The sequence below is a fragment of the Myotis brandtii genome, unplaced genomic scaffold, assembly GCF_000412655.1.
Source record: "Myotis brandtii unplaced genomic scaffold, ASM41265v1 scaffold463, whole genome shotgun sequence".
Taxonomy (NCBI): Eukaryota; Metazoa; Chordata; class Mammalia; order Chiroptera; family Vespertilionidae; genus Myotis; species Myotis brandtii.
This window is the reverse complement of record NW_005367694.1, coordinates 908307-932901: the sequence shown is the minus strand read 5'-3', so window position 1 is coordinate 932901 and position 24595 is coordinate 908307. Positions and strand designations below refer to the sequence as shown.

Here is a 24595-nt window from a genome sequence, read left to right as displayed (position 1 = left end):
ATATTTTTATTGACTGAAGCTGACCAATTCTCATAGAAGAACAGAGAGGCACATAGTATATTCTTTAAAAAAAATTAAATTACAAGTTAAAATGGAAGTGTTTTAGACTTTAATATATATTTTTTTAAATGCATATAAAACTTGATCTTTCGGCAAGCTGTTGTTTTTGTGAGCCAATGAGACAACTACATGTCATTTTATGTCTGTTTACACAGCCACGTCCAGAGCTGAAACCACAAGAAAAGAGAATACTATTTCTCATATAGTTGGAGCTGACTTCTAATAAGCTACTGGTTATAATGCAGGGGGGTCTTTTTCTCTTTTAGCATAATCCCAAGTTTGTGTATCTCCAATAGAGAATAAGTTCTAATTTCTTACACGTGAAAAATATTTGACATATGCAAATTATTAACTTGAAAACAAACAAAATACAGGTGTTTAAAAATTGACTTTCAGTTTCTGCTCCCCTTTGGTATGAAATCACTGCTTCTGCGGGATTACAATCCTCTTTTTGTTTTCAAGGTTAAGTACTAGGTATTGATGTCTGCTTCCTACCTTCTGCATAGATGAGAGACCAGCTTCTGTAGGAAGGAAATACAGAGTTAATAAAATCAATGATGCTGGATTGTGTGCTAGGAACTCCCAGTCTCTAAAAAATTAAATGTATCCTGCCTTGGCCGGTTTGGCTCACTGGATAGAGCGTTGGCCTGCAGACTGAAGGGTCCTAGGTTCAATTCTGGTCAAGGGCACATGCCATGGTTGCGGACTCAAGCCCCAGTAGGGGATGTGCAGGAGGCAGCCAATCAATGATTCTCTCTCATCATTGATGTTTCTATCTCCCTCTCCCTTTCTCTCTGAAATCAATAAAAATATATTTTAAAGGAATTAAATGTATCTTAATTTTCATCAACATAAGGTCATGCAAAATATTACAAATATGGAAACTTCTCAGCAGAGAGAGAGGAGGGATAGGAGTGAGGAAGAAAGGGAGAGGACTACTAAAGCTTTCTACTTTCACAGGGTTTTTTTTTAATGCTCTTATGCTTACATCAAAAACAACTAAAATGATGAATATCTTTTAACCTAGACTGGGTTCTACAGAAATTGTGCATGTGAGGTGAAGATTTGATAGCAGGAAACACAAATTGAGAAAGTGCTTACTAGGTCAATAAACCTTTTTCTACAACTTGAAATTCCATGAAAAGACTTCATCCCAGATATTCAGATGAAATGTTCATTTACATTCTTTTTTTAAAATATATTTTATTGATATTTTACAGAGAGGAAGGGAGAGGGATAGAGAGTTAGAAACATCGATGAGAGAGAAACATCCATCAGCTGCCTCCTGCACACCCCCTACTGGGGATGTGCCCACAACCAAGGTACATGCCCTTGACCGGAATCGAACCTGGGACCTTTCAGTCCACAGGCCGACGCTCTATCCACTGAGCCAAACCAGTTAGGGCTGTTCATTTACATTCTGATCTTGAATGCTCTATGTGGTCACTGCCTTCAATTTAAAATTCTAGGTATTGAGAACAAGAACTTTTTTTTTTATCTCCACTTCTTATACAAGTAACTGACATTTTACCCTGATTAAATTTAGAAGGTATGTATAAATAGGTCAAACCAAAGAGAAAGAATTGCAGGTCAAACAAACGTGAAGCCTTAACTCCACCTTATCAGCGTTCCCAAGTTACTCATTAAATCTCCATTGAGATAGAAGGCGAGATAAGCAAGGTGACTTACCCACGAATATTGAATATTGAAGTGGACTTTTGTTTTCTTCTATTACTGAGAGCTGTTCTTTTGAGCTGACTCTTCTGAGGCTTCTAAGTTCTACAAAACAACTCCCAAATTAGTAACCAGGATAGAAAAACGAGAAGATACTTAAGAAGACAATACTCAAATACAGCAGGTGTTCCTTGAAAAGATCTCAGGGAAGTAACGAAATACAATGAAGGAATTTCATTCCACGACCAGCCATCCAACAAGGACCTACTGATTTCCTATTCGTGTGTGGGGCCCTTTGTCTCATGGTGGAGCAGGGATGCTGTTTGCTTTACCACACGTGTTGGGGCTGAACTCTGGCTAACGCCCAAAGATACCTGGCTCTTTGTCAGCCTCCATATAGACTCGGTGGTGAGCCCTTAATGAAGATAATGGTCATCAAAAGAACCAACCACCCTGAGTGTTCTCATTCACTTGAGTGCCTACTGAGGGCTTAGTCAGCATTGTTAGGTGTTTGGGGGGATTTTTTTTTTTAAAGAGAAAAAAGGAGGAACAAGAAGGATGATACCTGGAAAGACAGAGGCAGACACAGGTGATGAACTTCAGTTTGTAGGGTAAGCCCCCTTGGCAGCTGCGTCCTCCTCCCACGGAGCCTGTTTGAGCCTCAACAGCATTGCCCTCAGCGTTTCCAGACCTCCCTGCTTGACCCACGCTGCTGTCTCCACTCAGACAGCCTTCCTCTGTATCTTACAATCTGATGGATTTGATTTTATTCACTTAAAAACATGATTCTAAAAGGAATCCATAGGCGTTAGCAGCCTGCCACACAAAAAGGGATGATACCGCCCTAACCGGTTTGGCTCAGTGGATAGAGCCTCGGCCTGCGGACTGAAAGGTCCCAGGTTCGATTCCGTTCAAGGACATGTACCTTAATTGCGGGCACATTCCCAGTAGGAGGTGTGCAGGAAGCAGCTGATCGATGTTTCTCTCTCATCAATGTTTCTAACTCTCTATTCCTCTCTCTTCCTCTCTGTAAAAAATCAATAAAATATGTTAAAAAAAAAAAAAAGGGATGATACCAAAGGTCTCAAACTAGTAATGAGGACATCCAGTCCCCTGTACCAGTCAAACCGCCAAGTCCAGCCTCAGGCCAAGTTTCTCCCCACCCCCACACCTCAGCTCCTAGGAAGCTGCTGTGGGGGAAGGGGATGGGGTAAGCTGTGCTGTTATATTCTTTCCTTTTTTCTCTGTTTTTAAGTTATTGGTATATTTTTTCAATAGTTAATACACTGATGTGGTTTGAAAAGAAAAATCATGTATATTCTTATTTCCATCCCCTTTCGTAAGCGTGGTGAATACCATATGAACCTTTCAGCATCTTGCTTCTTTTCACTTAAAAATATACCCTGGAAATATTTCCACACCCAGATCTTCCCTGTCTGTTTCACGGGTAGGCAAAGTTCCTGCGAGTGGACACCCGGGCTATCTCCTAAGCTTTGCTGTTATAAAGCAATCCTGCTGTGGAAGATTACTTGTCACACATGCAGGTGTGTCTGTCGGAGGGGCTCCCCAAAGGCTCAGTTCTCCTGATTTGAGGAAACAGAGCCAGGCCCTGCCTGAAGGATGGAATGACTTGTGCTCCCCCAGCAAAGGATGAGAGTGCCTGCTTCAGAGGCAGGCTTTGAAGTGAGACCTTTGTCTCTAGCAGCAGATGGCAAAACCCGGAGAAGCAGAAAGGCTGCTCAGAATGCTCCCCTATTGCAAAAAAAAAAACAAACGACCAGAGGGGCCCTGGCTGGGTAGCTCAGTCGGTTAGAGTGTCATTCCGATACACCAAGGATGAGGGTTCAATTCCCAGTCAGGGCACTTATAAGAATCAACCAATGAATTCATAAATAAGTGGAACAACAAAACTCTCTCTCTCTCTCTCAAAATTAAAAAAAAAGAGAGAGATCAGAGGGGAGGAGTCTGTAAAGTTCACTGCCAAGTGGGTTTTTGCTCATTGTTCTCCCAACATCCCAGAATCACTTAAGCCACTGGGACACACATTACATCCAGAGCCAATATTCTTCCCAACTAAATGATTATCTGATTCTAGCTGTGGGATGTTAAGTAAGAGATTTAGTCACTTTCCTCACCTGTAAAATGAAAGGTTGAGATCAGATATCTCTTCTGGGTCTGTCTAGCCCAAAAATTCTCTTAAGCCAAGTTTCACCAACCTCCATCAGCTTCAGTGACTTTTCCTCTATACCTGAGGTCACTGTTTAGCCTCCTTCCTTCACTTTTCCTACCAATTCCGTCAGGGTCTTTCCTGAGCATCCTGTGTAATGGGCCCTGTGCCATACCTGGGGGTGCCACCTGAGTAAGAGGGGCACTAAGGGGCTCAGGGATGAGCAGGGAGCCATGGAGTCGATGATCAGGTGGTGAGACGCATGCTCTGATGGAGACATACCCATACACACACACACATCCTGCGCTATGAGGTCAAAAGTGAGGGAGCTACTGATTATGTCTCTGATAGGAATTCAACATCAGGTCCTAAAGAAGAGGCTGAGCCCTAGCTGGTTTGGCTCAGTGCATAAAGCTTCGGCCTATGGACCAAAGGGTCCTGGGTTCTATTCCGGTCAAGGGCATGTAACTTGGTTGCAGGCTCCTCCCTGGCCTGGACCCTGGTCAGGGTGCATGCAGGAGGCAACCAATCAATGTGTTTCTCTCACATCAATATTTCTCTGTCTTTCCTTCTCTCTTCCACTCTCTCTAAAAATCAATGGAAAAATATCTTCGGGTGAGGATTAAAAAAATAATAAAATAAAAATAAAGAAGAGGCTGAGACAAGAGCCTGAGGCTGGGGATGAGAAAGAGTCTGTCAGCGATTATACTGAAACACAGCAGTTCTGCTGCGACACTTGCTTTGAAAACATGAGTTTGCTCCAACACATCTGGTATATCGGGGAACAAATCTGAGCCCAGTGTGAAGTTTGCATTTGTTCACATGTGATTTTTGCCCACAAGTAACACAAGGTGAAATGTACCCAGCTGGATTGAGCCATGCCATGTAGGAATACACACACACACACACACACACACACACCCACGCACACACGCACACACGCACACACGCGCACACATGCACACACCCTGGCAGCCACACCCACCCACCCACATCTGCTGCTACCCCTCCACATCTGATACCTCTTCTTCCCACATTTCCCAATCAATCTCCAGCTGGAACCTCTCTGACAGGCGAACTTCATGTCTTTTTCAAGGCGAAGTGCCATGTTTACTGCAGTACTTCCGTTATGCTTGCTTTTAGAAAGTCCTTATGTGATAGAGGTACATGAGGTATTTATGAGTAAAATGATATGATGTCTAGGAGAAAACGTGTATGGACGGGGAGACCAAACAAAAATGACAGGAAGTTGCTGGCTGCTGAAGGTCTGTGATTACAGAATTCCTTCTACATCCGTGTGTACTTAAAATTTTCTATAATAAGGTATGCTTTTTTAAATCCCCAAGTAATTAGAAAGAGGAAGTTTGGGTGCAGTGACATTAGAGTATGACATTTTCTTCCTCAAAACCAGCGTGCTGCCCCCTCCCCCCGAGACATAAAGAAATGTGCTCACTGCCCGGCCAGCGACGCGGTGCAGGAGGACTCGGTGGAGCGTTCAGGTACTACACGTGGGGCCAAGAGAAGAGGAAGCACCTACCTTCTTGGCAGCGCCGTTGGCATTCTCAGAGCCGATGGGGAGCAGAGTGCTCAACTCCAGGTCCGTGACCATCTGGCGAGATTCTGCCAGCAAACGCTGCAGCTTGCTGGTGGGAGAAAAATCGTCCTGGGAAGACAATGCAACGTTAGCATCCATGAAACGAAGAAGCATACTTCAATGTTTACGTATATACTTTACCTAGTAAAAGTACCAATGGTTTTACATAAATACCTTTATAGAATAAAAGTATAAAAACAAACATGGAAGCAACTTCAGAATAGGGGTTAGCTGGGGGGCGGGGCGTGGAGAATGGGAGAATGTGGGATTTACACCTTATCTGTAACACCTCATCTCTTTGCATGTTATTGTATTCATTTTTTGTGTGTTTAAAATAATGATGAATTAAAGCTGATATGTCAATCTCAACTTGGAGAGCCTGAGGGATATCTTGCCTAAAGCTGATCTGTAGGATACTCGCAGGAATACGCCGGGCTTTTCTAAGTGAAATACGAACCTTTTCACTGGGCAACGCTGCATCTTTGCACCCGAACAAAATCCTGGGTGAATTCCTTTTCTCAGAAGGGGACTCTGTCTCCAGCAACTTCTCCTCCTCTCTTATGGCAGCACCCACACAGTGGGAATGCTGGATGGCAATGAGCTCGCTGAGAATAAGAAACCAAACGGAAACAGACATCTTGAAACGGTAGCGAACATGTACCAATACTCTTATGCTTAAAAGTATCTCGACAGGACAAAGAAAAAGTTGTTTCTCTTCTTTAATGAAGTTGTAAGTAGAACACTATAGATCTGAATAGACCATTTGAGAAAAATATTATAAATTAATGCATACCCTTTGCAATAAGAATTAAAACAAGATTCTTAGTTAAAGGGTAACTATAGAATAAAGAATTTCTCTCCTCCCCCAGCAAAAAAAAAGAAAAGAAGGCTCGAGACAGGATGAACCAAAAAGGGGGAGAATTAACAGAGTATAATTTCTGAAAATTTTAGTGTTTTGGTTTGTGAGACCGATTTCTGTCAATGGCATATAAAGGTCCTTTTGTGTAAGTAGAATGGCACGGCTGTGGCTCATTAATTCTATAGTTTCTCCAAATAAGAGAACAGACACATGCAGCTAAGCTTCTAGGTATGTTATTCGAGTTGATAACGAAAGCTGCCGTGGCTCGGATGGGAGGCAACGGCCCCTCCTCCGCCATGTAACCTGTAACTAGGTGAGAGCAGGCTGCCCTGGCTTCTCCCTCCACAGGTAACCTCTAGCTGCCAAATGGAATGGTGTACAGATGTGAGCACTCAGATAATAAAGTGGGTCACAAGTTCTCACAATCTAAGGAAAAGTAGGCAAATAGAATTATCTTTTCTACTTCATCACGTACTTGTCATGCGATGCCCGGCATGTGCCTCTGCTGGCCGAACAAGGAGTCACTCCTGATTATTTCATACCAGGGAGGTCAAAATGGTCTCGAAAGAAAACTCCACATTTAAGTTTTAATTTTCTTACATACATTAAACTTAATGTATTTCCTCTTTGCTCTTAAAACCATCTGACACTGCTTTTCACTTAACATATGGGTGTTCTTGTTGGGTAGTGAAGTCTGCAGTGGTGCCCTACCCATAGATACCATTATCTAAAGAAGACCTTTAAAAACCAAGTATGACCCTGGCTGGTTTGGCTCAGTGGATGGAGCATCGGCCTGCAGACTGAAGGGTCCCGGGTTCGATTCTGGTCAAGGGCACATGCCTTCATTGCAGACTAGATTCCTGGCCCTGGTCAGGGCATGTGCTGGAGGCAACCAACCCAATCGATGTGTCTCCCTCACGTAGATGTTTCTCTCTGTCTCTCCCTCTCCCTTCCACTCTCTCTAAGAATCAATGGAAAAATATCCTTGGGTGAGGATTAACAATAACAACAAAAAACAAGTATGAACACATAGCACTTAGTATGACAACCAATTTTTTAAAATTTTGCAGCTGGTGGAATACCTATGCGCATGATTGTTCAACGACTCAGGCTTCTAAAAGAGCCAAAGGACAACCCATATAATGCAAGTTCTAGAAACAAAATGTAGTCATAAAGTCCTATGAAAGTCAAAGGCCTCAATATAGAAACTCTGTCTTTTCTGTGATTTAAGGCTTACCAGGTAGGTTTTATTTGAAAATAGCTGACATTATTATAGCATCACTTAACCAAAAAATTCAGCCATCCTGACAACATGATGAGTCTGAGTAATGCATATCAGCTAATAATGCATATGCAGCTTATGCTAATAACTAACCCATTTTCTTCTCATAGCTTTTCCAGCCTGTTACATATAGGTATTCTTTCTCTTGCAGATTTTAAAGAGCAAGAAAGTTTGGAAAATGTACAGTGAACGCAGAGGCAGGAGCAGTTGGGTATGTAAGTGTGTGGGGGGGGGCGGGGGGCGCAACCCTGGAGAAGGATGTTACCTGGGATCCAGGCAATGCGTTTGGTCTGGACACAGAGACACAGCTTATCCAGCCAAACCCTCCCGGAGCCGCACAAAGTGACTCACCTCTTTGTTATTAAATAAAACATATCTTCCCACCCACCCAGCATGGCTCAGTGGTTGAGCATCGACCTATGAACCAGCAGGTCACAGTTCGTTTCTGGCCAGGGCACATGCCCTGGTTGCAGGTTCAATCCCCAGTGTGGGGCGTGGAGGAGGCAGTCAATCAATGGTTCTCTCTCATTGCCGTTTCTATCTCTCCCTCTCCCTTCCTCTCTGAAATCAATAAAAATATTTTTAAAAAACCGTATCTGGCCCTAACCGGTTTGGGTCCGTGGATAGAGCGTCAGCCTGCGGACTCAAGGGTCCCAGGTTCGATTCCGGTCAAGGGCATGTACCTTGGTTGCGGGCACATCCCCAGTGTGGAGTGTACAGGAGGCAGCTGATCAGTGTTTCTCTCTCATCGATGTTTCTAACTCTCTATCCCTCTCCCTTCCTCTCTGTAAAAAAATCAATAAAATATTAAAAAAAACAAAACAAAAACATATCTGCCCAACCCACAACAACAAAAAAATCAATAAAATATATATTTTTTAAAAAATGTATCTGCCCGACCCACAACAACCGGCTTTGTTTTTAACCAAAACCTTTGCCTCAAAGGCTGTGCTAGGTGCAGGTTTTTCACTGGAATCAAATTCAGTTTCCACACAATCAAAAACTCAACAGCCTCTGCTGCAATGCAGAGGAAACAAGTTGCCTCAAATATTACTCGTCTGCAAATATGAGGTGGCTACTGCACTGCCTGCACTGCCAGGGGCCCCCTGGGTGTTACGAACATGAAACCTCACTAACCTCGTGGAGTTGTATTTTGTTCCACTGGCACTTTCTGCACAAGTGCACACAGACTTGTGGCGAACAATTCTCTGCAGTTTAGAAGGCTTGAAGATGTTCATCCACTCCATGTCGGACATCTGGCCTGGGGCCTCGACGATGAAGTTACTCGGGTGGCAGCACCTGAGCTCACACGTGTCGTTCTCGCCCAGACAGGCTTCGCTCTTGTGGCAACATGAGAATCCCGATCTGTCCAGGGGGTCTTGGCATTCGGCATCCAGCTTCTCGGGCCGTTTTGAACCAGAGCAGTCAGCCAGGCCCAGGTAAACACTGACATCATGCCAGGGCTTCTCATCAGATGAAGCCAACGTTTCTGAGAGGTGTTTCTCTTCCATCTGAATCCCAAGATCATTACCTTTGGGGGATTTTGCGTGGCTCTTGCACAATGTACTTTTATTTTCGGGTTCAAACAGGAGTTTTCCTCCCAGAGACCAAGACTTTTGTTTCTCCGTTAAGTCTTTTGCAAACAGAGATGAAACAGCGATTACACTTTTTCCCCCAAATGAAGTATTAACCTGTAGCTTCTTTTCTTTGCACACTTCGCAAGAGCTCTTGTCCGACCTATTTTGCTGAACGAACATGGTCTCAAATTTTTGGTCCTTAACCAGTGACTTCTGATATTTCTCCTTAATATCGACTTTTGGGTGGTAATTTTCAAGGTCAGATAAACACATGTCTCTGCTACGGTGGTGTCACAAAAAACGGAAGTTATAAGATACACCCAATACTGTCATTTTCAATAGTTCACCCAAACCTCATTAGTTGAGCCACATTCTAATAAGACCCATTTGCCTATTAACAAAGAAACAGAAAAACTGAGGTAAGAGCCCTCAGCTCGCCGAGCTCCTCCAGCAGCTATGCACAACGTGTTCTTTGCATGACTTCTTTTGGGCCAGTACCCTGTCTGTGTATTTTTATTTGCCCTTATTCCTAGCCCCGTGCCTATAGTAGAGTACTGTGAGTGCTGAATGAACAAATGACTCATCCCTGTAGTTTCTACTTTAACTCAAAGCCTTCTACACAACAGACACACAAATAATGTTTAATGAATTTCTTTTCTCAAATGGCTAAATTAGGGTCATGCCTAAAATTCTAAGCGCTGGTCTCACCACAACCTGGGATTAAAATGTTTATTATTAACTCACATAGATTTATTCCCTACTACATAGGGAATAGCAGTAGATGCTGGCCCATAGCAAGTACTTAAAAATATGACTAAAAGATGGAATAAAATACAAGATTACACTAACAGCCTCTTCCTATGGTTACCTGGAATCCAGGGCCTTTGATTCCTCCATCTTCGAGTTATATATGTGTATTAACTCCTGAGAATTTTCCACATTGAAATTCAAAAACTGTAGATCACTCTGTTGTTTTACGTAAATCTGCAGTAGATATTGGTAAGTCAATATAAAGTGTAACAATAAAACTAAATTGAGCCAACAATTGGGCACTTTCAAATGTTAAAACAGATCAGATAGTGACTGGAGACACGTTAAAAACTTGTGCTTTTGTGTTTTTTTCCTGTGTTAGCACTGAGATTTGTTAGTCCAACTTGTTTCCTAACTTTTAATGACTGTAACAAGACCCTATCTGCTACAATAAATATGAAATACAGCTAATGTAGCTGGGATTCCAAAAGCACCATAAACAAAACCAGCAGACGTACACATTTCCTAATTTGATGTTTGTTTTTAAACATTTCCCACCTGATAATTGTAGAAGAAATGTAACTGGGGACATACCTGTCTCAGACTATGCAGTTCTGCATTTGTTCGTTCTTGCTTTGACTTCGCAATATCAAGCAACTCATCTTTCCTTTTCTCTCTCTCTGCTATTAAAGAAAAAGTATTATTAAAATACTTTTCATCAGCCACATTAACACAAACCTCTTCATGTCCAAAAAATATTTTGAGACATTGGTATGAGTAGAAAAAATGTTTAAGAAATCAGCCTAGCAAATAATCTTTTAAATTATGTCAAGAAATGGGTTTATTATGGTATCATCTAATAAATTCCATATATTTTACTTAGGAAATCATAACAGAATATAAGAGTAAAAATTGGTGAATCAAAAAGAAAAGAGACTGTCAGAATATCCTGTGTTTTTTTCTTCCCCTGATCTCCCACAGCATTTCATTCATAGCATTTGTTTGGTACTAAATTTTCTGGGCCTATGAGTTTCTTAGCAAATAGCAGAGTGCCTGGCACACAAATACTGATCCAAAGATTGATTGAATTCAGTTCTGAAGCTATAAATATATCTTAAATATAGCTACCTAGCTATATATGTATCTTTAGCAATATAAGACATTACTTTGAGCCCTAGCCGGTTTGGCTCACTGGCTAGAACGTTGGCCTGCAGACTAAAGGGTCCCAAGTTTGATTACGGTCAAGGGCACAAGCCCAGGTTGCAGACTCTATCCCTAGTTAGGGGTGTGCAGGAGGCAGCCAATCAATACAAATTCTCTCTCATCATTAATGTTTCTAGCTCTCTCTCCCTCTCCCTTCCTCTCTTAAATCAATACAAATATATTTTTTTAAAAAAGACATTACTTTGAGACAGCAATCCTAATAATGGAAATAGTGACCCCTACTGGTAGAAAGACGTATTTTCCACATGAGATTCAAATTAAGAATTCAATTTTATTTGAAAAATTTTAAATAAAATGCTGCATTTTGCCCCCTTTACTTTATAGGAATGTATTCTCTTCCTAGAAGGCAGGGCATTGAGGGTAGGTGTGGGCAGACAAAAAATTTAATTTTATTTATAGTTGGAATTTTACCTCCAAATCTACGATTTCTCTAATACATGCTACCAAAATGAAAGCCTAATAAAATCCTCTTGGCTGGCAGGGATAGGAATAAGATCTATATATCAGTGATTCTCAACTGGGAGCAGAGAAAGGAGAAATTTTCACTACTGGAAAATGAGATTCTGGGGTAGGTAGGGAGGGGATAAAGTATGGCAGAATATGGAGAGGAGGGAATGAAATTTTTGTTTACCAGAAGGGGTGCAGTTAAACCTTACTGACAAACTTGCTTTTAATTCATTAAAAATTTATCTCCAGCATTATTATTTTTAGGATCATACTGATGTAACAAAACACGTAACTATTTTTCCAACCTTAATAAATTAAGGTAATCTATTTGCAAAACTGAAAAAATGTGGAATCACTAATTTTTATATAGTATTAGCACAAGCATAAACAATCTTCCTCCTTCAATTCGTAAGTCTGTCTCAATGAATTTTTAGTGAGACGTACAGTCACAGGCTTAAGCTGGAAGGGAGGGCAGCTCATTTTACAAAAGAGGAAACAGGGTCAACTGGGAGGTATTGTAACAGTTTAAAAATTCCCTGCCTGGTCCCTCCCCAACCCTCAAAGGGTGCTTTAAAAAAAAAAGAAAAGAAAAAATGACTTTGAGAGACTGTAATTCCTTTAGCCTGCCATAGTAGTATCGGAAAAAGTTTAGTATCCTATTCAGTCACTTAAACTATTTTTTACCAGTAAAAACCAATTCATCGTGCAGGCAACTCTTCTCTTGCTTGAGGCGAATGATCTCTTCTCGTTGTTCATTATTCTCTGTTGTCTTTTCATTTAGATCCTCTTCACAAATAAAACAAACAAAAAAAAGTTCTCAAATAAACACTAGTTCCTAGAAGAAGACACACATTATGACTACGTCTCATGTCCCCAGCACCCTTTCCAATGAACAGGAAGTCCTGTTAAACCTACAGCCAAAATATGTCCCATCTGCAGCAGCTCATGGCAATGACCCTGGCCAAGGCTTTGCTACCTCTCACCTGACTGGTCTCCCTGCTGGAACTGTGCCTGCTGTCCACAGTGCAATGAGGGCAACCTTTTCAAAATAAAAATCTGCTCACATTACCTCTGTTAAAAGCCTCCTACCATACTTAGGTTGAAATCCAAACTCGTAATAAGCCCTCCTGGCCTGGACCGACCCTGCCTGTCACTCTCCTTCTTTCTTTCTGTTCCTTGAAGGTGTTCCAACCTCAAAACCCACTAGGGCTTGTGCACTTGCTGTTCCTTCTGCCTGGAAGGTTCCCGGCCCAGATCCTCACATGCCAGTTCTTCCCATCATCCAGGTTTCAGCCCAAACATTCTCCTCAAAGATGCCTTCCAAGTCCACCCAAACTGAGTTTCTATTTCCCTCACTCTCTAGTCCACTATCTATTGTCCTGTTTTTCTTTTTTTTAAAAAGTTTTTTAAAATATATTTTTATTGATTTTTTACAGAGAGGAAGGGAGAAAGAAAGAGAGTCAGAAACATCAATGAGAGAGAAACATCAATCAGCTGCTTCCTGCACCCCCCCCCCCCACTGGGGATGTGCCCACAACCAAGGTACATGCCCTTGACCGGAATCGAACCTGGGACCTTTCAGTTCGCAGGCCGACGCTCTATCCACTGAGCCAAACCGGTTAGGGCAAAAAAGTTTTAATAAATATTCAATTTATAAAATAAGGCATACTAACACTAAAACAGGCTTTTTCCGTGAATATTTTACCTAGGTATACACAGTATTCAATAAATACTTATCAAATGCCACCATGTACCCCAGGGGCTGTGCTATTAACTGCAGATCCAAACAAAGGAGACTGAGTCGGCCCCTGCTGCCAAGGCCTACCTTATGGTCATGGTTCTAGCTGGAGCCACAAATGGAGACAAAACTATGACCTGCCACAAGCCAGAGCATCATCAGAACAAGACCGAGTCGTCCAAGTTAAATCAGCCACAACAGTCACACAATCTCAACAGCAACTCGCAGGCCTCCACACCCCACGGCTTTGTCACTCTAAGGGGCTTGTTCCACAGTGGGAGTCGGTCTTCGTGTCTAAGGGAGTGACTATGTATAAAATGATAGCGCCTCTGCCCACAGTGGGGAAAGGCCAGAGGAAAGCAGATTTACCTCCACAGCCTCTGAAGACACATTTAAATTTTGTGTCACCTATGTCCATATTCAAGTACGTAGCACTAACCTATTTCGTATACCTACCCTTCAGTTCATTATAAAACCTCAAGTAATATTACTCAGAAAGAAATAAATCATGGAGCTACTGTGAGAATGAAAATAGAAAAGGAGAACGCAAAGGAACCTTTAAAAATGAAACATGCTCCAAAAGTCACTCTTGGCAGATCGTGCCGTTCGCGGCAACTCCTCACTTCTCCCTGCCTGCCTCCTACAGTTGCTTGCAAATCCTCCCATGAGAAGCAGAGGATATTTCTCCACCACCTGACTTCGGGTTGAGCCACGTGACTTGCTCTGCTCAGTAGAGTGAGGGGGAAGTGAGGTGTGTCAGGTCCTCACATTTCTGCTTCCTCTCTGACACTTCCGCCTTCACCGTGGGAGGAAATGCCTACGGTGAAGAGATGAGGTACATGAAGCGGAACTAGCCCAGATGAGCAGCGTGGCCTCATCAGCTTCCTGCCTCATGAGTGTACCAAAGACTCACTGCTGCCTGCCACTGAGATACTGTCCTTGCTTGTTACCGAGCAGTATCAGCAGTACTGACTGACTGGTGCAGCCAAGGCAGGATTATGTAACAAATATCATGCATTATGCAGTTTCCCCAACTCTGCTATATATCTCATAGCACAGAAATGGCATATGAGATGAACATTTCATGGTGGGACCTAGCCAGCAACAGACCTACTCTTGATCGTAAGATTCGGTAAACCTGAATGAAGGAATATATTCACAGAATAAAATGCTTATATTTATATCTCTTCCTTACCTTTTAGTTTATTGATTTCGATCTTAAAGGTCTTCAATTTCTGCTTATAGTCTTGCTTTTCTTTCACGATACACGTCTCCACCATCTTGGCGTCGCGCAAGGCTTGCTCTAGCAATTTAAATTTCCCCGAACAGTCTGCAATGTGATTGACTGCCTCAATAATATCTTTGTCCTAAAAACCATATTTGGAAACTATTACAGAAGATTTTTAAATTCCCACTAATCAATATGAAAAGATTACACTTGGTATTAAGAAGTCATTGTGTGCCAGGTTTCAGTCTATGCACTTTTCACGTGTTAACTCATTTTATCCACACGGTAACTCTCCGAGATAGGGGCTATATTTATCCTCAGGTGACCCATGAGTCAATAGTAAATTGCCCATGGTTACACAACTAGTTAGTGATGGAACTCCCATTTGAACCAACCAGCTGGCCCCAGAACCCAGTGCTACCCACCCTAGCTTACTGTCTCAGAAAAGCTTAGAACCAGACAACTCAACTCCCTGGAATACTGAAATAACAGGAGGGCTGGTGGCCCTTGAGGGGGCTTATGCTTTGAATCACAGATAAATCCCAGGGGCCCCGCTCTTCCTCCCCTTCTTTTCAGCTGCTAAAATGACAGACTCCAAGACCTTATCCCAAACCCACCCAGATCAGAACCTCTTACTGTTGAGGTAGTTTTTTAATTACAAAAAGAGGATATCTGCTGGTTGAAAAGCAATTCAAACAATACCTAAAAGTATAAAAATAGTAAGAGTTCTTTCCCTCCCCCACTCAAATGGGATAACTATTAGCAGGTTTTATTCCTGCCTAAGGTCACAGCTTTCTGCTCCAGCATCCTATGCATGTTCATGAAAAACCTCACAGTCTACACACCTCACACTAGGAGGACTCATGGAGAAGAAAAGGGTTGGGCAGACCATTCAATAGCTGATGGATCTTTGTGATCAGACCAACGTTAGCAAATCCCAACATCCCTATTAAGTACATGAACACAGTTCAGCAAATGCCAACACAGACGCATTAGTTGGCCAAGCCTTTTCAGCATCGTCATTAGCACTCACAACTCTGCCCGGAGTTTGCTATGACGAAACCCACAGTGGTTGTTGAAGCCATGAAGCTGGTCATTACTTAACTAAAGAAATTCTGGAGCTTTTAATATTTTTCTCTTTAATATTAAGAAAACTTGGCCCTGATCACTTCAAAACATTAATGTGCTGGGGGAGGGGGAAATCACTTATAAATTAGCAAGATTGTCCCACTCTACCAACATCATTCCCCCACTTGCCAGTTGTCCAACATGTGTGTTATAGCAAAAGAGACTGTTTATCAATCACTGCTCATGACATGTTAGTCACTATCTATAATAATAAAAGCTTAATATGCTAATTAGACCAAACATCCCTCTGGGCAACATTCGGGACGAAGCCAGGGCTGCGAGGGAAGCCAAGGTCCTGGGTACCAGCAGCCAGAGGGAAGTCCGGGTCCTGGGTGCCATGGGAAGCCAGTGCCGGCAGCCAGGGGAAGGAAGGCCTCCTCTTACACCAATTTCATGCATCGGGCCTCTAGTAAATATATAAAACTGCTTGATTGCTAACCATTTTTCTCTCCATTAAAAAAAATTAACAAGCTCTAGCTGGTTTGATAAGTGGTTAGAGCCACAGCCTGTGGACCAAACAGTTTCAGGTTTAATTCCTGATCAAGGGCACGTGCCTGGGTTGCAGGTTCGATCCATGTCCCTGATCGGGGCACGTGTGGGAAGCAACCAATTGATGTGTGTCTCTCTCTCTCTTTCTCTACCCACGCCCTTCTACTTTCTCTGAAAATCAATGGAAAAAATATCATTGGGTGAGAATTAAAAAAAAAAAAATTTAACAAGCATTCTGATTGCCATGAGACCTAACAATGGATCCCTCAGAAGAAAATGAGTTAATCCGGGTTAATCCGGGCATGCTAGACCATGGAATGGGACTTGGAGACAGAAACCAAAAGTGGAGTCTTGCCTCCTCTCCCAATGCCTTGAGGACATCATTTCAAACTCGCTTCTCTCATTTCTAAAATGGTAGCTCTATCAATCTGCACAGCTATGGATTTAAGTAAGATTGTGTATGTGACTATCCTATCTAATAAAGAGGACATATGCAAATTAACTGTTACTCCATCACAAAGATGGCGGTGCCCATAGCCACAAGATGGCAGCGCCCAGTCCCCTAAGCCCAGCAGGGTTGGGGGGAGGGAGGAGGCGGCAGGCGCACAGTCCAGCTGGACTGGACCCATCCTCAGCCCCCCAGCCGCCCAGGGCAGGCCCAAGGCGCAGACAAGCCTCGGATGGTGGCTGCCCAGCTGCCCAGGGCCAGCCCGAGGCTCAGGTAACCAGGGCCAGCAGAGGTTTGTGCTGCTGGCAGTGGCAGCAGCAGAGGGGTGTTGGGGGCATCGCCCTTCCCTGATCTTGGGGGCACCTCCTGCCCCTGAGGGCTCCCCAACTGTGAGAGGGGGAAAGCCAGGCTGAGGGATCCCCCTCCAGTGCATGAATTTTCATGCACCGGGCCTCTAGCACTTTATAAACTACAAAGCACCCCAGTAGATGGAGATCGTATTATTCTGAATTACCTTTAGCTTTATCATTGTAGTGAGAGACTGTTCTCGAGCCTGTAGCTGTCCTACCTGAGCAGAAAGTTCCACTAACGTATTGCTGAGATTTTCGTTTCTAGCCTGCAAGGGAACAACACATAAATGCTAATATATGAGCCATCGAAAAGCTTTCATTACTGTCAGCAGCCACACTTTGTGTTCATTCTTCTATTTTTTTTTTTCTTTAACTTTTTTTTTTTTGGTAACAAAATGGGCTTAAGTAAGCAGTCATCAAAAGGAATACAAACATCTATTTCTCCATTACCTCTAGCATCCTCTCAATACAAGTGTTTGCTCTACTGAATTATGTTTATAAACATGTTTATAAACATGTCTACTTCCTAATGTCTTTTATGTATAATTCTAGGTTGGCAAGAAAGAAGAAAATGAATGAATGAAAACAGAGTTCCTTTGCTAAAATAAAGTAGTGAACTTCTGTGCATTATTTTTTACTCTGTGTTGGGGTACTGCCACTTGCCAGATTTTTTTTAAACCACAGAACTATAGCTGATATAACTATTGTATATATCAAACATGTCAAACTCGCGGCCCATGGGCCACATGTGGCCGACAATGAATATTTTTGTGGCCCAGCCAATATAACGGTATGTAAAAAACATTTTAATAAAAATTTCATAACTTAATTTTGACAATATCCTGTTATACATAATTATTAATAATGAACTACAATGTTCGATAATGATGGATTACTATAATCGTGTTGCATTTATTTCCCTTACGCACCTTATGCGCAGGCGCACCATTTCTCTCCACTAATACTAGCAGCGAATATTTTAGCAGCCGATGGCCACATCATTAGTCATGTACTGACCTGTTTGGTGTGCGCAACAGGAAATATTTCACTTTCAGAGAACAAGAAAAATAGGTTTATTGCGTTACACTTATTAATTTGTGCAGTTATTCAGTGTCTTGTAAGTTAATAATAAAAAAAAAAATTTTTTTTTTTTTATAAAATTTTTTTATTATTTTATGTTAACAATGATTCATTTATTTCAGCCCTTTTTGTATATAGGAATATACAATGTATTCAGCATGTCTCTATTGAAATAAACCTATGTTTCTATGAAAATTGGAGCTTTTGTTTTTTTGCGGCCCACATAAACTTAAACCTTGTTTATTTGGCCCGTGTTAACCTTTGAGTTTGACATGCTTGGTGTACATGATGTATTTATTGGTTAGGAAAAAAGAATAATCAGGCTTTTAAAAAGATATCTTCATGGAGGAAACTTAACTGCATATTACTAAGTACAGTTAAGTTTCCTCCATGTGAAAAGACTACAATTCTAACCATACATTTTAACCATACGACATTCTGGAAAAGGCAAAATTATGGGGGCAGTGAAAAGATCAGTGGTTGCGAGGGGCTCTGGGAGGGAGGGATGGAGCACAGAGAGCTTTCAGGGAGTGAAACTTTTCCATATGATACAATGCTGGATATGTGTCATTATACATTTGTCAAAACCCTTTTGGTGATAATGATATGTCCTGTATGTATATACTGATTGTGATAAATGCACCACCGTGGTAAAAATGTCCATAATGGAGTGGGAGGTGGGAGGTGTATGAGAAATCTCTGTACAGTCCACTCTATTTTCCTGTGAACCTAAAACTGCTCTAAAAATAGTTTATTAATTTAGAAATATCTTCCATAATGCATTAGCCCTAACCTCGCTCTAAAAATAGTTTATTAATTTAGAAATATCTTCCAGCTATGCAGCCCCCATAATGCATTAGCCCTAACCTGCAAAGTGGTGATATTTGGAGATGAGCCTTTGAGAGATAATTAGAATTAGAGGTCATGAGAGCAGGACCCCATCATGGGATTAGTATCCTTATAAGATACCAGAGAGCTTGCTCATTCTCTCTGTTCCCAACACAGCAAGAAGGTGGCTGTCTATAGACCAAGAAGAGAGCCCTCCCAGGAAACTGACCCTGCTGGCAGATACCCTGATCTGGGACTTCTCTCTGCCAGAACTGTGAGGAAAGAAACTTCTGTTCGTTAATCCCCCCAGTCTATGGCATTTTGTTATGGCAGCCTGAGCTGACGGAAATACTTCCTTTTAAAAAAATATATATTTTTATTGATTTCAGAGAGGAAAGGAGAGGGAGGGAGAGATAGAAATATCAATGATGAGAGAGAATCATTGGTTGGCTGCCTCCTGCACGCCTCACACTGGGGATTGATCCTGCAATCTGGGCATGTGCCCTTGAATGGAATCGAACCCATGACGCTTCAGTCCACAGGCCGACATTCTATCCACTGAGCCAAACTGGCTAGGGCTGAAATACTTCCATTTTTAAATTGAACATATCAATCGATTCTAGAATAGTTTTTACTTAGTTTGTAATTACAAACTCTCTACTATAGTAATCTGAAAAAAGAAAAGAGGCATACAATAAAAGCTATACTATTATTGTAAATTATTAAGCCCCATTGTATTACCAAGATTTATACTGAATATCATCACTATGAAACAAGAAGAATATGAAGGATGAAACAAAACATGGCTTTCTCTCTGTGCCTCTCATAAAGCATGAGCTCCAAAAAAAATGTCTGATTCCAGGCCAGTGTGGCTCAGTGGTTGAGCATCAACCAATGAACCGAGAGGTTGTGGGCCCAATCCTCAGTGGGGTCATACAGAAGACAGCTGATTGATGTTTCCCCTTCATCTACCTTTCTCTCTCTTTCTCCCTTCTTCTCTCTGTAGAAATCAATAAAAAATCTTTAAAAAGATAACTGATGACTACCCAGTTCATCAATCTTACAGATTTTATTTCTAATATGCCTCTAACATGGGTTAGATATCTGTTTATCATATCAGATAAGACACAGTTCTTTAGAAAGCATACTTTGAAGTGCCCAAAGCTTGGTGATACTGCTCTCGGACTTTGAGAAAGGCTTTCCAAAATAACCCATTGTTGATAAAATGATAGATGTTACTGAACCAAGTGGCCCAACAGTTAGAAAAGGGTTGTCATGAAGCTTCATCTACAGGACAGACAGCTAACAGAGCAGTACAATGAGTACAAGACTAGGACGATGGACGGCTATACTTTCAAACACACACGCACATGCATTTTTAATGGAACCATTGAAATATACCAGTAAATCGTCCATAACTGAAACGCAACCACAATTTGGGCTAGTGAGGCTGATCACAAAATCAAACCCACCTCAAGGTCTTCAGAGAGGAGAGAGGAATGGGTTGCCTTCTGAGCCATTTCCTGAAGCTGGAGCTGAGTCTTCTGAAGAGCTGTCTGGCATTCCGTCTGACTAGATTCCAGGGTTTTTACCTTCTTCGTGAGTGACCGGATTATTTCAGTTCTTTTATGTAGTTCACCTGAGGGAAATTTCACCAGTCACTTATTTGTGGTCAGAGCTGAAGTTTAAAATGCATTATTTTACAATACATCGTTAAAAAGTAATTGTGCTAAAAAAATTTTTTTTTTTAAAGATAATTCTTCTTTTCAAAGTTTGTATTATAGCTCCAGCCAGTATGGCTTAGTTGTCTGGAGTGTCATCCCATACACCAAAAGGTAGCAGGTTCAATTCCCAGTCAGGGCACATACCCAGGTTGCGAGTCGGGTGTGGGTAGGAGGCAACTAGTCAATGTTTCTCTCACATCAATGTTTCTCTCTCTCTCTCTCTCTCTCTCTCTCTCAAATCAATCAATAAGTTAAAAACAAAACACAATTTCTAAAGGTTCACTCCTAACACACAGTGTTAACTGGAGCTCTACTCAGCACTCTTTCCACATGTAAGCACTTTGTTCATCCGACTTTAATTCACAATGTATTTGTCTGTTTGATGGTGGGTATTCACAGTCCTCCTACTGTCATTCACACTGAACTCCAGGGCAGAGGGTACCGTGAGCCCTTTTCATGTGTGAGCCTACAGAAGTGCATACTAGTACCAGTCGTGGCTGCACGCATTTCTGACCTTCCAATTTGCTGCAACGCTCTTCCAAAGTCAACACCTTCTGCCGATCCTCCTCCCACGACAGAAGTTGTCTCTGATGTACCGCAACCATTTCATTGAGCTCTTTGTCTCGATCTTTCAGTTCTCCAATGAGCAGCTGCAGCTCTTTCCGTTGTTTCTCGATAGTGGAAATCTCAACGTCTGACCCGATGTTCTAATCACAGAAAGTGGTTTCACACAAAATAAAACTCATCAATAGGATAAATCAGCCAAAGCCTATTTTCCAAATAATTATATCTTCTTGTGCTGCCAATTCAAGGTAGTGATGTTAGCTAAGTTTTATTTGCTCTTTATAATGTGGCATCAAAATTACGTATATTTAAACCAAGAGCACACCTACTGTTCACTGCTTCTATCATTTTGTAATACCACACACACCACTCAAAAAGTGGGACTGTCCTGGCTGGTGGGGCTCAGGGGTTGAGTGTTGACTCATGAAACAGGAGGTCACCTTTCAATTCATGGTCGGAGCACATGCCCAGGTTGCAGGCTTGACCCCCAGTAGGGGTGTGCAAGAGGCAGCCAGTGGAAGATTTTCTCTCATCAATGATGTTTCTATCTCTCTCCCTCTCCCTTGTTCTCTCTGAAATCAATAAAAACATATTTTTAAAAAAATTTTTAAGTGGCTAAATTACAAATGAACCCATTTCTGCATTTTTCTTTGCTGTCAACCCTTTTCTTGTATCAACCAACAATATTATCCCTCACCTGCTTCAGCAATTCTGGAGCAATCAAGTAAAGGGAAACATGAAATAATTACTGGTTAAAAGTAAATAATCTTCATAACACTTAACACATCTATATAAACTCACTCTATCAATTTAACATTGGGACTGATCCAAACTCAACATACCTATTAAAAAAACAAATCTTATAAAGGAAAGTTTTCAAACATACACAGAAGACAGAACAGCACAATAAACTCCCCTATGCTCAGAACCCAGGTCCTGCCATTATCAAGATTTTGCCACATCTGTTTCAATTTTTTCCCCCTTTTTGTTGTTGATGAAAAAAATACATTTCACTCATACATACTTCAGTATGCATCTCTAAAAATGAACATTTTATATAACCATAATGCCATTTTCATACCTACCAAAATTATCTACAGTAATTCCCTTTTAAGCATACATCATTTTAAAATCTAGTGCAGGAAAGTTGGTCTGACCTAAGTGGGGGGTCCAGAATTAGTCACTGGGTGGCTCTATAATCTTGGACTAGTTTCTTAACTTTAAGCCTTAGTTTCCTTCCCTATAAAATGGCAATAACAGCACTGTGATTATTCTTAGAGTTGTGTGGATTACTCAAGGGGCAAGAGAAGCTCTGTAAAGTACTTCATAGTACTTGGCACATCACAGGCACTCAACAAGCATTAGCTATTAAGATTTTAAGTTACATTTCAAAATATGGTACTATTCCCATCAATGAAATAAAGAGCTAAATGTATTACTTTAAGAATTCTATCTTGAAACCAGGTGGTGTGGCTCAGTGGTTGAGCATCGACCTATGAATCAGGAGGTCACGGTTCGAACCAGGAGGTCACCTATGAACCAGGCATGGTCAGGGCACATGCCTGGGTTGTGGGTTTGATCCCGTGTGGGGCATGCAGGAGGCAGCGGATCAATGATTCTTTATCATCATTGATGTTTATCTCTCTCTCCCTCTCCCTTCCTCTCTGAAATCAATAAAAAATATCCTATATAATAAAAGGTTAATATGCAAATCAACTGAAAGGTAGAACAACTGGTCACTATGATGTGCACTGACCACCAGGGGGGAGACGCTCAATGCAGAAGCTGCCCCCTGGTGGTCAGTGAGCTACCACAGGGGGAGCAATGCTCAGCCAGAAGCCAGGCTCACGGCTGGCAAGTGCAGCGGCAGTGGCAGGAGCCTCTCCTGCCTCTGTGGCAGCACTGAGGGTGTCGTGAGGAGCTGGCCTAAGCCATCAATTGGACATCCCCTGAGGGTTTCCAGACGGTGAGAGGGTGCAGGCTGGGCTGAGGGACTCCCCCCCTCCCCCGAGTGCACAAATTTCATGCACCTAGTATTTAAAAAAATAATAATTCTATCTTGCCCTAGCCAGTTTGGCTCAGTGGATAGAGTGTCAGCCTGCAGACTGAAGGGTCCCAGGTCCAATTCTGGTCAAGGGCACATGCCTGGGATAATGGGCTCAGTCCTTACCAGGTAGCTGATCAATGATTCTCTCTCATCATTGATGTTTCTATCTCTCCCTCTCCCTTCCTCTCTGAAATCAATTTAAAAAATAAAGAATTCTATCTTGAAAAGTTCATGGAGGCCATGTACATCATTCCTGCTTTCTGAAAAATACGATGTGTAAATAAACAGAAACAACGAATGGGTTACAGTTACTAGTAACTAAACACACAAGAAAAGGAATTTGGAGTTAAGGGATTCCGAATCACAAGACCTGAATTCCAGTCTTTGGTAAGCCATTCATTCATTCATTCATTCATTCGTTCAACAAATACTGAGCACCAAGTGGTTGGGGATACAGCAAGGAGCATATATTCTAGTAACGGGAAAACAGGCAACAGGCCAAGTATACAAAAAAAGTTCATCCCATCGTTGGGGATACAGCAAGGAGCATATATTCTAGTAACGGAAAACAGGCAACAGGCCAAGTATACAAAAAAAGCATACCGATTAATGCAAACCTAGAGCAAGTTCACTTTCAATGCTTTTTTTTTTGTAAACCGGAGTTGCAGAGTGCTCCCCCACTGGCGGGTTACTGAGGATAAATTAAGGACAGGAAGGGAGGTGGCCTAGAGAAAGCCGCTCTACAAATGCCCACTGTCATCGTTAAGAAGTGAGCACCTGCCCTGTGGCCCGTGTGACTCAGTTGGTAGAGCACCGTCCATGCATCCACAGGTTTCTGGTTCCGGTTTGATTGCCCGTCAGGGCACAGACAGGGTTGCCGGCTCATCCCAGGTTGGGGGAGGGGGGGGCGTGTTTCTCTCTCACATAGATGTTCTCTCTCTCTCTCTCTCTCATTCTCTCTTAAAAAAGAAGTGAGCACCTGGTCCCACCACTGGTCTTAACGCCTGGGTTGGACAACAGGTTTCTTTTGAGATAAGGAAACGGGATATGACACTCCATCCCTCCGGTTTCCCTTGTTTTAAATCTGAAGCGGAAACCGCGCCCTAAAGGCCACCCAAGTTCGGCCAAAATGCACGCCGTGCCCGAGGTCTGCTTGCCCGTGGTGCCCAGGCCGCTCACCTGGCGCCCGGCGAGGAAGGGCACTGTAGGGTTCATAGGTGTTTCCTCCGCCCCCGGAGAAAGTCGCTGTGCGCAGCGTCACCTTGGAAACGCCATAGCGCGTCTGCCCGCAGCGGTGGGGGTGGGGGTGGGGAGCCCAGAGCCCGGGAGCCCCGCGC

General features: G+C 42.3%; 1 protein-coding gene across 3 annotated transcripts; it reads right to left on the bottom strand.

The window, feature by feature from the left end:
• On the bottom strand, positions 1-24525 carry CCDC62 (coiled-coil domain containing 62). 3 transcript variants are annotated; one of them, XM_014547067.1, is made up of 13 exons: positions 24438-24525; positions 21162-21354; positions 20396-20562; positions 17180-17281; positions 14568-14739; positions 12319-12420; positions 10558-10646; positions 10082-10197; positions 8774-9493; positions 5953-6100; positions 5439-5564; positions 1750-1839; positions 1-581 (listed from the first exon to the last, which is right to left on the bottom strand). In XM_014547067.1, exons 1-12 carry the CDS (start codon positions 24471-24473, stop codon positions 1792-1794), a joined length of 2019 nt encoding a protein of 672 aa, XP_014402553.1. In that variant the 5' UTR covers positions 24474-24525; the 3' UTR covers positions 1-581; positions 1750-1791. The 3 variants fall into 3 exon arrangements, with proteins under 3 accessions (XP_014402553.1, XP_014402555.1, XP_014402554.1); XM_014547069.1 differs by lacking the exon at positions 24438-24525 and adding an exon at positions 21537-21625; XM_014547068.1 differs by lacking the exon at positions 1750-1839.
• Between the last annotated feature and the right edge of the window lie 70 nt (positions 24526-24595).

Coding starts and splice junctions, on each gene's coding strand:
- CCDC62 (XM_014547067.1), bottom strand. CDS start 24,473: ATGAACCCTACAGTGCCCTTCCTCGCCGGGCGCCAG. Junction 17,282..20,395: donor TCCTCTCTGAAGACCTTGAG/GTGGGTTTGATT, acceptor GTTCCCTTGCAG/GCTAGAAACGAAAATCTCAG. Junction 14,740..17,179: donor CTACAATGATAAAGCTAAAG/GTAATTCAGAAT, acceptor TATGGTTTTTAG/GACAAAGATATTATTGAGGC.